The sequence below is a fragment of the Pezoporus wallicus genome, unplaced genomic scaffold (genome assembly GCF_028554395.1).
Source record: "Pezoporus wallicus isolate ANWC-B61680 ecotype Strahan unplaced genomic scaffold, APGP_CSIRO_Pwel_v1 contig_5524, whole genome shotgun sequence".
NCBI lineage: Eukaryota > Metazoa > Chordata > Aves > Psittaciformes > Psittacidae > Pezoporus > Pezoporus wallicus.
The window spans coordinates 1,052,787-1,066,752 of record NW_026636622.1 but is presented as its reverse complement, the minus strand read 5'-3'; the positions used below and the strand labels follow the sequence as shown (position 1 = coordinate 1,066,752).

The 13,966-nt window shown below is 36.3% G+C and overlaps 1 protein-coding gene across 1 annotated transcript in view; it reads right to left on the bottom strand.

Moving 5' to 3' along the window:
- The window catches only part of ERCC6 (ERCC excision repair 6, chromatin remodeling factor), a 43,658-nt gene extending 30,174 nt beyond the window's left edge, over positions 1–13,484 (bottom strand). The window contains exons 1-4 of the mRNA XM_057401034.1: positions 12,970–13,484; positions 10,383–10,503; positions 8,012–8,120; positions 5,279–6,002 (exon numbers count right to left, since the gene is read on the bottom strand). Coding sequence (XP_057257017.1) covers positions 5,279–6,002; positions 8,012–8,120; positions 10,383–10,503; positions 12,970–13,469 — 1,454 coding nt within the window. The 5' untranslated portion in view covers positions 13,470–13,484. The remainder of the gene's footprint in view (positions 1–5,278; positions 6,003–8,011; positions 8,121–10,382; positions 10,504–12,969) is intronic.
- Positions 13,485–13,966: the final 482 nt, after the last annotated feature.

Sequence of the window (13,966 nt, the reverse complement as noted above, 5' to 3'; positions counted from 1 at the left end):
AAGGCTCTACTACTACTGCTACTACTACTCCTCCTACTCCTACTCTTCCAGGAGTCTGGAGGATTTTTGCCCTCAACTATCAGTTCACAGAAAAAGCAGCAATTTTTCGTTACCAATAACAACTTTCAAAGTTTGAAGAAGCTATCCAGTTTTTGAAAGGCTGTGAACTTAAGGTAAGACATTGCATTAAGATATTCTACACTAGAACTTCATAATCTTCTTTAGAAAAGTGTAGGTATCTAAATGGCTGAAGCAATGTGAGGACAAACACTACTTGCTAGACCAGAGCAGTCAGTCAGTTGATCACTCTGGTCCTGTACCTTTCCCCAGAAATGAAGCTTTGTAGGGAAAAACAGCAGTAGCTTATATTTGACTTAAGTACACAGAAACATATTGACTATTTGGTCACTATATTCCTTACGCACCTCAGTTTAACATCATTAGTATGCATAATGAATCAGAAAATAGAGGTTTTGCTGTACCACCAGAGCCTCTTGAACGTAAAAGTATGACCTTTGAGAAATCTGTTTTATGTTGTCCATGGTCACAGACACAAATACAATTTTATCCTGCAAGTGCAGTATGAAAGCCATATATCATACAATTAAATCCTTCTTAATATAAGAATGCATTCTGATACTAAGCCCATTTCCCACTTACTGCAATACCCTAGAGAGAAATTCTGCATTTGAAACAGTAATGAGCACAATTTGATTTTTTAAAAAAAATACAGTCAGGAACCAAGCAGAGTGTTTAATATAGTTTGCATTTGTGAAGTACAATATGTTTTCTATTTTATATAACTAGGAATCCCTTACAGATTATTCTAATTTGCTAAATTGAAGTATTCAGCATTACTTTTCTGATCTAACTTTTTATGGTCTATATGGGTGGATTTAATTGGAATGTCCTAACAGATGAAATACATGCAGTTAGTACCACAAGTCTCCATAAGTAAATTAAGACTGATGTAGACAATTACACACTTGAGCTTAGAATGAAAGGTGTATTTGGCAAGTGAGCCAAAATATATCTTCATTTGTGTCTTGGCTTTGTCATTTTAAAGAGCAGTTAGGATGCTCTAAGAAAGTATCTTTCAGGAAAGGTAATATTTAATCCTTCTTTAATTTATAACTCTGAAACATCAAGAGATTCAGTGACTCAGATACTTCAAAGACAGCTAGCACATGAAAACTGATCTGATTTGAGAAAAACAACTTATTTCAAAGCAAATTTTATTTTTTGTTTGATTCCTTGTATCAATTACTTTGTGCACTGATAACCACAACTTCCAGCTTCTCAGCTGCTTGGATGTCACCTGGGATACATGGAAAGAAACAGCTTTGCTTCTGAGCACTTGACAGCGATTGAAGGATTCAAACAAATGTACTCCACAAACTATAGAGAATACACAAGACAATGCAGATATGGCACTTATTTCCCATAACATGTAATTCTTTTGCTGAAGCAGCAGGCAGTTACGCGCTGACAACTGCTATGGTAATAGTGACCAAAAGACTGAGCATTTTTTGTTTTGACTCCAAGCTATACACTTACGTAGATAATGTATTAGTGATGTCAAAAATGTAACATATAAACTACTTACTTCACAAGCAGCAAAAAATACTTGGTTATACATATGCTTTGCATTTCAGTATATGTAAACGAAAACTTTAACATGCAAAAGAAAAATAAATCTTGATAAGCTGCAGTTTCCACATCTGCAAAATCCTGAGAATAATACAAGAAAACCACACAGCAGTTTTCTTTTTGAGAACAAAAAAAGGTTCATTTCCTATATATTTAACCTGCATACAAGGTTACTTTTATTTTGTGATCCTATGCCAAAGAAGCTGAAACCAAGTGCATTTTCACTCATTCCATAGTCTTTAAAGAAGCTGGCTCTGCCATGACCTGACCATTCCATGTGGCAGAAGGCAACAAGTCAAGATTCCACCAGCAGCAGTTCTGAACACTTGTAGACCAGGGTGGTCACTGTTGAGTATGACAAGATTTACACTGATAATATACATGTTGATAGGGATCAAGTTTCTGAGACCCTTTGGACCATCTTAGAGACCCGATCCTTTGGCTCCAGCTGGCAATAGCCGGTATGAAGGACAGATGGGAATGACGATCTGCTACTGAATCTTAAACGTAACCTTTTAGATGCTTTACATTACCCCATTTATTTACCTTACTCTCCATAATCTTGATGTTTCTTGCAACTGGTCATTACTCTTGCAAGCTATTATTCACCTCAGACATTAACCTTTTAAGAACAGATTTTTCCCCTGCATGTCTGCAGAGCAGCATGGCTCCAGTACCAGTAACTAGAGAAAGGCAAGACCCACACAAGGGAAAGAACTGAAATTACTGAGTGTGAGCTGAATTCTGTATAGCTAATTTTTCCTTTTTCATATTCCACTGATCTCATTTTGCTTTGAGTATTTAGACCAACCACCACCAGTATCCTTTAGAAAGAAAAGAAAGAGCCAGGTGCTCTCCCACCTGCCCTGTTTACTGCAGGTAACACTAGATCCTGTTCTGAAAGCAGTCTCTTGTTCTAGAGATGCTCTGCAGTCCTGCAGTCAGCTAATTACCATGCTTTAACAACATCAGTGTAGCTTTCCCTTAACACAGACCAATCTCTTCAAGTCGCATCTGTGAGAAGTTTTAATGTTAAGGAAACTAATTTTCAATCTTTAAGAGTGTATTTGGCAGCAAGCACAAGACTAGATGTTCAGAAGACTAAAGTCATCCTAAAGGATTTTCCCCTGCCTCTCTCAGGAGTAAAATATACCATAATCTCACCCATTTGTTTGCATTCAAAAGTAAAACTGACATGAAACAAGATATAAATGTAAGCAAATGACAGCATTTCCATAGCATTCTTAATATGTTTCTTAATTCACTACATTTTATTTTCTCATGGCATTTCCCATAATGAAGATTACCTGGGGATGTCAGCATAAAAACATCAATGTGGACAGCTGCAGCTTAACAGCCACAATAACTGTAGCTATGAAATTTTTAAGAGATGTAGTGTTTTGGTAGCAATTACAGTTATTGATATTTCTAAAATTCATTTAAGTTTTTATTGTAACTTTAGTAACCAAAAGAAATGTAGTCTATGATATGACTTTGCTAAGGATAAATTGTCACAATCTTAACGTTATTAAAAAACGTGTCTGAATGAATTTAAACTGTGAGTCATATTAAAACTTTCAATCAAAATAAATTACTCTTGATGAAAACACTGAATTAAAAATGATTTAATACTGGTCTAATTTAAATGTGAAGAATACAGTTTTATTCAATAAAATAGTAAATATTTCACCAATTAAGTACAATTAGTTTTGTTAATGCACCCCATAAAAAACATTTATTTTTGATCCTTTCGACATTGTTCAGATGAGCCTCTTACCAAATCTATTAAAGAGCAATAAACTACACTTTTACCTTGAAAAGCAGCATCCCAGGATTGCAAACCTACCATCTTGTATCAGCTCCTAAATGCCTTTGTAATCTGGGATGTGAAAGTGAAGTTGTGCTCTTCCTACCTGAGGTTTTGCTACCAGTTATTCTACAGTTGTGAGTACCTCTGCTATCAGAATATATACCTCTTCCTCCACAGCAAGTCAGGCTTGATCCCTCCTCTGACACAGCTTCATTTAAATCCGTAAGATTTTATATTTTCATAGAAATGTAAAATTCAAGTCTCGCAAGCATTAACAAAGTTTCTGTGCTAGGTCTTATCACTACATCAATCATCTTTAACTGGTTGCCCTAATATATATTCTTCCTTTCACTACAGAGTAGCTGTTTTCAGGTTGGAATCCATGATTTTCTAGAGGATTATAAAACTATTTGGAAGACATTCACTAAGGGTAATTAATTAAAAGTAAGCATGTGATCAACAAGCTGAAGTTCACTATGTGATGTTCAACCCTTATACTAGAAAACATACCCGTGGTTAGACAACACTTACAACCAACTATTTTAGTGATCTTGAACTTTTGATTCCAGTATGTGCACACATCTTTTTAACTTCACTGACACATCTAGTTAGCATTTTTAACAGCTTAAAAAATGACATGTTTGTTGCCCCTTCAAGATGTTTTTCAGGCAGTTGTGAAAATGGAAACATTGCTTAGTCTTACAGTTAAGCACTCAACAGCTATGCTATCAGTAGAGAAAACATCTCAACAGCACACTGTAGCTGCAGTTACACAAAGTTAGTAAGTCACAGATGAGCACAAGGTGTTTCAGCTGCCATTTTAAAAAATGGCTTGTGCTCTTAGCTGTATTTCCCCACCTAACATACTGCATTCTCCTTAGAAACTTCAGTTTAATACCTCAGGTCACCAGAACAACAGAAAATACCACTACTACTACTACCATCGTCACTGTCTCTTTAGATATTTTTATCCTCACTCTCATTCAGCATAAAGAGAGGAAAACCACTGTTTAACAGATCAGCTATTTTAGACTGGACTAACAGCAGTATAAATGTCCAGTCTTCATTACTTATGTCTTGTAATGTAAGTTAAGCAAGAGATACCAGGTGCTAATAATACTATAGATGTAAAAAAAAATTATACTTAAAAGGACAAGTTTAAATTCAAAAGATCCTTTTAATACTGATTTTCAAATAAATCTGTTAGCCATATAAAGTATATGTAAATGCCTCACATTTTGCTAAATGAACAGATTCTACAAAAATAGTATGTAACTAATTTATTCAAATGATTTCTTCTTGACTAGCAGTTAACTACTTAAAGCTGAAAACTAAACATCTCACCCCATCCCAAAGACTTCTCTCTCAGTGGCAAAGTGCTCTCCTTCTGAAGGGGGAGAGCTTTGTCTGCCTGCAATGTAATTTTGCCTGTGAAACAGAGGATGCAATTTCTTGTTGTTGTTGAAAGGTAGGTATATTATCGACAGACAGAGGTAGTCCTTAAGTATAAAGCTATCAATTAATTATTAAATAATTATTATTTTATATATACTCAATTTTGGGCACATTCATAGTTCTGCAAACAACAAACACACTGATCCACAAGTAACTTATTACTGAAAGATCTGTAACAATCAGAAAAATCTAATAGCAAAGTCCTAGTAATTTAAGGGTATATCGTATTCCTTTTGGAAGGGTATGATCATTCTGACTGGCTTGCTTTCCCTACTTTAATTCTTAGCAGTGTATTACAATCACTGCCCCTTGCATGTTCAACATCATTTGTTAATGTTATTAATAAAAATATCTAGGACTAACCTTAGTCTCTGTTTATAATAGTCTTCATCTCCATCATCTCTCCATCTCTTTACTTTGCGTTTCTTCGATGTATGCTCTTCGTCCTCAGAGCTTGGAAAGAAGTTGGCATCATCTTCAGATTCTTTAAAATCTCTCTTTACCAAACGTTTTCTTTTTCTTGGCAAATTCCTGAGTTCATAATCAGAATCATTCTCAGCATAAGAAGATGCCTGCTTTTCCTCCTCTTTTGTTGCTTCTGGATCAAAGAGCTCCTCATCAGGTACATACTCAGACACTTCACTACCATCCTCCTGGTCACGCCTGGACTTCTTGACCTCGGGATATTTCTTTTCTCTTGGAATCTCTGCCTTGGACTGAATCTGAAGGGCATGCTTCTGAAGTTTCCTAAGGTGTTTTTTTAAGCGCTTATCTGTTTTTGACAGAGCTTTACACCCTTTTTCCTTTGTAGATGTGGGAGCTATGCGCTGAACAGCTTTGGCTTGTAATTTCTTCTTTGCTCCTTTGTGAAGGGATAATTTCTTTCTTTCAGATGACAGCTTAGCTTGGTCTGCTAAGTACTTTTCAAAATCAGATGCTTCATTTAGCATTAATTGTCGTGTTTTCCTCTCTGGTTTCTGAGGTATTTTAGTTCCAAATGGAGTCATCTGGCCAGTACGAATAAGCTCTTCCCACTCTGTTTCCTGAACAGGCATAAGCATACTGCCAAGACATGATGGACCAGGTTCTACAACAAAAATCAGAACATCATCATGCCTTTAACACTTTCTCAATAACTCAAACACAGGAAGGAACAAGGGTGTTTTGGTTTCTTTCCTTCCCCCCCCACGCCCCAAGCTGTATATGCATTCAGTTCAGTTTGTGAATGCCCCATCCCTGGATGTGTTCAAGGCCAGGTTGAACAGGGCTTGGAAAACCTGGTCTAGTGAAGGGCATCCCTGCCCATATAAGGGTGTTAGAACCAGATTTATCTTTAAGGTCCCTTCCAACCCTAACCATTCTGTGATAACTTAGAAGTCCAAATTATCAATACATAATACTTGAAATTAAAAAAGAAAAAAAAAAATCTAACAAAACATAAGGCCCAAAACTTCAGACTGTAACTTTTACTTCAAATTACTTCTTGAACTTAACATAGGAAACATTTCACATGCTATCAAAATGCAGGTCCTTCTGAAAAAAACACAGCAGAAACTACCACAAAATTACAGTCCCCCATGGCATATGAACTCTAATGTGCTCCCTATGCTGTCAATTCAAACCATGCCACCATCACTATGCTCCCATATGCAGTAACATTACCCATTTCTATTTTATTATTCCTTTTTCAGAGCTTGAAATTTGACATTTCCATTACCATACCAGGACAGACACAATCTTACAAAACATGTAAGACTCTCTTCCCACATGCTTCAAAAAAAAGAAAACAAAACTCACCTTCCTATTCTACAAAACTAGTATTAGGATTATGACTTTAAAAGTCAGATTCGCTGCACAGCACATTGTCATAAAAGAGCATTTTAGTTAAACCGCATGCATGATTCACAACAGATATTAACACAAACTATAACTGTTGTCTGAAACAAAAGATGGGGAAAAGCTCTTAAATTCAGGAAGCTGAAGAGGATTTCAGCCTGAAATCTGTTATTAGGGTCCAAAATTTCAAAACAACTGCATAGGAAATGCCAGCATGGCATACTACTGTATATGGTCCCGTGTAAAGAACTGTATTTATCACCAAAACCTGTGTAAAAAGTAAGAATGATGCATCAGGCATGAAACTCCTCCCTCTTTACCCCCTTAGTTTCTCCAGCTACTGGAGCTGCTTAACTCCATTTTTTCTGTCCTAGTCTCCATTCACTGCCTAGTTACACTTCATCAGGCTGTGTGCCTGAGTTACACTGTGTGAACCCATGCAAAGAAAAAGGATGCTTTTCGACTAAGAAAAGTTGAGTGAGGTTTTGACTCCTGTAAGTTTTGCTGAATCGGGAAGAAAGCATGAGCTTCTGTGAGATCTGGAATTCACTCCAGACACATCTGCAATGGACAACTTGCATGAAGACTTTACACCTCTTCAAACAACGTAACTCAAAAGTGAAGAGCAGATGTCAATGTGGTCCAAACTTGCCTTGCAGAATACTGCAGGTTAGTGACTAGGGCCAAGACACAGCCAAACTGGAGCTACAAAATCCAAGTTCAGTTTGCAGACAGCAGTGAGAAAAACCACCTTGTGAAATATTGAGAGAACAAATATTCTCCTTTGGAAGAAGCCTTATTTTTATTTATTTATTTTAAATCACAGTGCGGCCTGACAAAGAGAAGCACTTTCCCCTTCCACTTCTAGTGATACTTTCCAACAGTAAGAAAAAACAATTTTGTTAACGCTGATTGATAGCATCCAGCATATAGAATGTAATTCAATCATGATGTTAGTCATCTTTATCAAATTAGCTGTGAAAAAACGTTGGGATTTCCAATTTATTAAACCCAATACTCTAAAGTGCCTCTCATCCCTACTGAGCTGAACATGGATTAACAGACATTTTTTAAAAATTCCCACATGAATATGACAAGATCTGCAAGTCTGCAGGTGCACAAAATAAGCATTCTTAACTCTGCCTTCAAAAACAAACCACTGAAATGCATTTCCTTACTGGCAAAGATCTCGCAAACTAGCTTCAAACAAAGAAAGGCATTACATAAAACCAGAACAGAACTTTCATCCTTCTCCCATACCTTCATCTTCCTCGAATTCAATCTCATTTACTTTCTCAAGAATCTCTGTTCCAACAAGAACTGCTTGGAGGCGCTTTTGTTTTGCTTTTATCTTCCTTAGCTGTTGTTCCTTGAATCACAAGTAGATATGTAATTTAGTTTCAATCTGGTTCATAACCATGATTTCCTTTTAAACAAGACTTACATTACTACATTTTCAGTATTTTTCCCAGAATCTCATATATGTTCACAGTTTGGCATTTGAAACAAAAAAGTGCAAAGAAGTATCACCACAGTATCTGTAGGTTTCCAGCCAACATAACATACATAAAATCTTATACGTACAGTAAGATCGGACTGTTTATACACACAAATTTCATGTGCACATTACACATTTCTCTGTATATATTTTGAGGTAATTTTATGAATGTGTTGATTCTAGTGAAGGAAGTCCACTAAGCAGATTAGCGAGGTGCACAGAGAACACCAAAAGATTTATGTTTCGCAAGACTGGGTTAATGGCTAATAAGCCACTAAAACCAGCTATAAGACTTAATAAGACTTATTTATCACCCCAGAAGTTTTGGAATGTTTTGTTATAAAGAAACTGAAATTGTAAATAAGTCCATCAACCTAATACATGTTTGTACACACTTAATTCAGGAGTGGTGACAGCTAATTTATCAGCAAAAACTATGAAGTAGAATGACTTTAAAAAAATAAGTGAACAAAATCAACATTACAGATGCTGTAACAAGTACAGTTCATTACTGCTATGAAAATAATTCATAGCTGACTCTTCTGCTACACCTTTTATCCAACTGCAATATTCTCAACTGTATATTTACTGGTGACACTGCATTTCCTTGGTGTTGCTATCTTTCATTTATGAAACAAGAAATTTCAACCAGTAAAACAAAGACATGAGCAATGTAGCTTTACATATTTGTAACTTTGTAACTGCATTCTTTGGAAATATCTCCCTATCTAGAGAGGCACATACTTCAGTAAAAAACAACTGCATGGCAAAATGAGCAATTTTTTTTTGTTTTCTTACTGAAGAACAGTCACTTGCCTGCCCATGTCTCCATAAGCACTTTTCAAACCACAAAGGGCAAGTGTATTAATGCGTGGTACAATGTATTATCTCCAGTGTATGTACTGTTATCCTTGCTACCAGAGTACTTTATATCATAAAACACTTGCTGTATGACAGCTCTAAGGAAATAGCTGTCTTGTACCAGTCATTAATTTCCCATTTGTCTCAATAACAGAAGAATTCAGTCTTCTTTAACCATTTTTTCTAATACTACAAAAGGAAGAGTACTGAAAGTCACTTTCCCATGCAAAAAGTAGCCCAAGAGAAGCTTTAAATACAGTGCCCAAGTCCAACCAGCCTCCAAAATTCTTGAGGTTCGTAGGACCATTTTTACAGATTATAGTTTTCATAAAGGATCTGTTACATGTCAAGGACTGTTAGAGGTGACCAACAATGAAAACACGTGGTTTGAACTTCCCCTGAAACTAACATATAGTTAGTTATTAAGTAATTATTACTATTAACACATCAGTTACTTTTACTTCATAATAAAAAGTAATATGAAAACAAGTAAAAAACAATTACATGATCATTTGTTAGTGGTACCTCTGGTTTAATGCATTTCTTCCCTCTATCTGTTCCTACTCCTGTACCTGTTCAGTACTGTCCCCCTCACTCTCTTCATGAGCCAAATTGTGAAAACAATGTTACCCAAGTTGCAGAAACAATCAAGGTTAAAAATCATATGACTGAATGAGTTGGTGACAAATGGTCTGAGACTGGGAAGAAGTGTCTAAGGACAAAGGATAGTAAGTTTTTCAGTCAAGTTTATCATCAGAGAAAATATTAGGATGAATTTCCATCAGAAGTGAGCTGATCAAAGTTCTACATTCCTGACAAGAAGAATGTTTTCCTTCCTTCAAATCTCCTTCTTCGTATTCACAGCTGTTTAGGTCTATTGCTTACATTACACTGGTGCCTGCTAGATTCCTCTACGAGCTCCTTCAACTTGCTACTCTGGAAATAAAACCTCTGGAGCGGCTTCTGCCAAATCAATGAATTAATATGGTTCACAGAAAGCAATGTTGTGTACCAGTACAACAAAGATACAATGAAAAGAGGATTAAGGAAAGGAAGGTAGGGAATGAAGAACAGAACAGCCGAGATTTAGGTCAACTATTAAATCACACCCTAGCAATGCTTTGCTGATGCTCTAAATATTACTGGGAAGGATTTAATTAAGTCAATGAAATTAATGCAAGTCAGTCTTCTGAGCAGGTCCTGGAATTTCAGTTTTACAGCTTGTTCTGAAACCAATACTAACAAGAAAAGAAATCAATGTAGTCCAATCACCTTGTTATATTTTTGCCGTTTTACAGAATCTAGTTTTCTGTTTATATCTTTGTTGTTGGCAGCTTGAGGCGAAAGTTGCTCAATAATTTTATTTATTTGCTTCAGAGATGTTTTACATGATCTGAAAAAAGAAGAAGATTGCAATGTACTGGTCAATTCTAGAAAGAAAAATAGCACATTCTCAACTCAGACAATTTAGAAATTCCAAAATTTACTGAAGATTTAAAAAAGTCTAAAGGTAAGTTTCTAAATAAGTATCTCATACTTAAACAACACTGGAAATACTAAACAATTTAAAAGACTGCACATAATAAAGTATTTTTGAGCAAAATTTTGCTAATACTAGAATTCCAAAGGCAAGGAAAATGAACAAACCACTGCAGTATTTAGTGCTCAAAGTTATAAGTCTGATGATGACAATAAACAAGTGATAGTGGTTGCTTTTATTATTCAAGGTAAATAAAACACAAAGTCTAAATGAGAAATCCCATGTCTTCTTTTCTGAATCTGTTTATTTGTTTGATGCCGTTATATAAGGAAGCCTATTTCTTTTACCTTTACAGTATCTCTTTGAAACAAAGAGCAGATTACATAATACAGTTTTAGATGGACTAGCTCAAAGAATTAACAGCACATCAACATTAATCTTTCCTTACTCATGCACTACTTTTTTTCATTTTTGCATATACAACATGAAATTCGGGTTGAACCACATACTATAACCCAGTATCCATTTCTGCAGTTAAATTCCACTGTCAGAAGCAACATATTTTGTTGATTCAAATAGCAGAACATTTCATAAGGATACACATCTCAAATCATTATGAAAAATGTCAAAGAAAAATCTTTACAAAACCTGCAAAGTAGCCATTATTTCTCTCGTACGTAAAGAGAAGCATCATGTAAGTCTCCTCAATTGTCAGTGAAGAAATCGTTGGGCCACATTTCTCTCCAGCTCTAACCTGGATTCTACCACTTTTGTCCTAGGAGAGATATTCTACCAGCTCCCCAGCTATCACTGCCATCTTCACCCCTTCATTCCCTTTCAGTAATTTTGAACCATCCCATCTCCTTTCTCAGTTTTCTGTTTCGTTGCTGTGAAGTATATCATCATTTTGCACACCTCCTATCTTTTGGCTCTTGCTTCCTTGCCCCTAGGGTGTCTTGACATATACCACTACTGTCCTCTTCCACAGGCCTTTATTTAACAGGATTGTGGGATCGAAACAGAATTTAACTTCAACTATTTTTTATTCTCCTCCTTCTGCTTAAATTTGTGGGTATTTCAGTCATGCAGCTTGTATCATGAACTTTGTGCCAACTACTCAAGATCTCTTCCTGCCTGATTTTAACTCTAGTCATGTATCCAACATGTTACAGGACTTTAAGCAACTCCATCATGCTCTACTCGTACGTCTTTACTTCTGTTAGTCCCTCTGCTCCACAAGCCACCTATATCTCTGCTAATCTTCTTCAAAATCAACTTTCAGACATGCACATTACATCTTATGAGATGAGGTTCTACAGGTCTGCATAAACTTTTGCATTCATTTGTGTAAATCTCATTTTACAACTTCAAGTGGAAGACAAAAATAGAGGGGTAAGAAAAATCATAGGAAGCCTTCTAAAGAAAAACAGGAAAATATCGACTAATTGACATGCCATGTACCACTCTTTTAACAACCACATATTCTAACTGCAGTGGTTACACTGCTCCATTCTTCTTCTCTGTGTCCATCTTATTCATTATAACATCTGAAGTTAGGTTCCAATTTTTCAAACTCAATTTCACATCTGAACTTCCAAACTGGAAAATCAACAAAGTGCATAAAATTAAGCTTATGCATAACAAGAGCTATGCAAGAGTTCACATAATTAATGGAGGACTACAGCACTCTTGAGCACAAAACCTCAACATTAATGAATAGAGTGACAGATGCAGTTGTAAAATTATTTACCTCAGTAGTTCACACGGCAACTCTACAATGAGACTAGAAACAGAAGGGAAATCTAAGATCTGAACTCAAAAGATTAGTCACTCCTATCCCACAAAGTCTTTTACTATCTATATACCATGTTAATTTGGCATTTGATTATTTTAAGATGTCATTAAGTACTTCATACAAGCACTTGTGATAAGGTTGTTTTGGTTGTAGTACACTCATGATATGGAGTCACCCAAGTTACAGAAAGCACATAACCAGAAGCAGATAACCCTATGAAGCATACAAAATTGAAGAAGTGGCACTTTTTCTGACTATAACTTTTAATGATAGAATACAGTGCTCTCCTCCACGGCCCAGAAAAAAAAACCACACTCCTTGGTAAGATAGGAGACAAAGCAGAAAAAGGAGATGTGCTGTCTTCTACTGCCTTGATGCATGACTAAATTATTCAAATAAGACCAAAGAAGCACTTCTCTGATGTAAAAAAGATTTTCGCCTTTTTGAAAAGGTGGGTGACTTGGAACACGTGATCTAGTATTTTCAAAACATCTTTTCATCTTCCAGCTTTTAAAAACACAAGACACCAAGCTTTAGCAGATAGTCAGGAACAGAACAGAGCAGTAAGAAAGAACACTATTTACCTTAAGTCATCCAGCACTGACCGATACTCTTTCTCTGCATCACCTATTTTTGTTGCTTTATTAGCTTCATTAATTGCACTATCTACTTGCTGAAGAACTCCTTGTTCCAATACATCCTGGTCATAGACATCAACTCCTAAACCTTTGAGCTCAGCAGCCTGTGCACTATATGAGATGGACTGAATCTGCTGCCTGTTGATCTGTAAAACGGGCTGTCCTCTTCTGGGCACCTCCAAAGGAGCAGCCATGGAAGCAGATGGCTGGCTGGAAGAGCTGGGAACTCCAACACTATTATCCAGGTCACTGTCACAAATGCCATTTTCTTGTTCAATTTCCAATTCTCCATCATTATGCAGGCAATTATTGCTTGAAGTGGTAACAGGGTCTTGTTCTTGGACACCGTCAGGCAGGTGGCTGTTGTCTGTTGGCATCCTCTGTGCAAAGGCAACAAAGAAGAACCAAATGATCATAAGGATGTTCACATACACAAAGCTCCTCATGAAGACTGTGCCCACAAAAAAGTAAACAAAACAATGAGCACGTCCCTTGAGAAATTCTTGTTTCAAAACACCTACTAGTCTACTCCTCCCCGAGTCCTCCACCCAAAGGCTTCCTCACACTGATTTCCACAATCAAAAGGAAAACATGGCCAAACCTCCTTGAAGACAACTACATGTAGTACTACTGGAAGACACTGACATAAAGACAAATAAAACAACCTGTAAAAATTCCTTGCCAAAGACTGAACTCAATCTTGTGTTTAAACAGTCATGCTCCAGAATATCGTGACATAACTAAAACATGAGCAATTTCAATACCTAAAATAAAAAAAAAAAAAATACAAGTGTTCGAAACAGGGTAAGACTTGCCAGTTAAAGCACTGATGGGCACAGCTGGCTGTAGGGTTTAGTTTAACAACTCAGCTCTGAAGCAGAACATAAAGCTTCAAGCTTAAATAGGGGAAGTTTAGGCTAGAGATAAGAAAGATGCTCTTTAC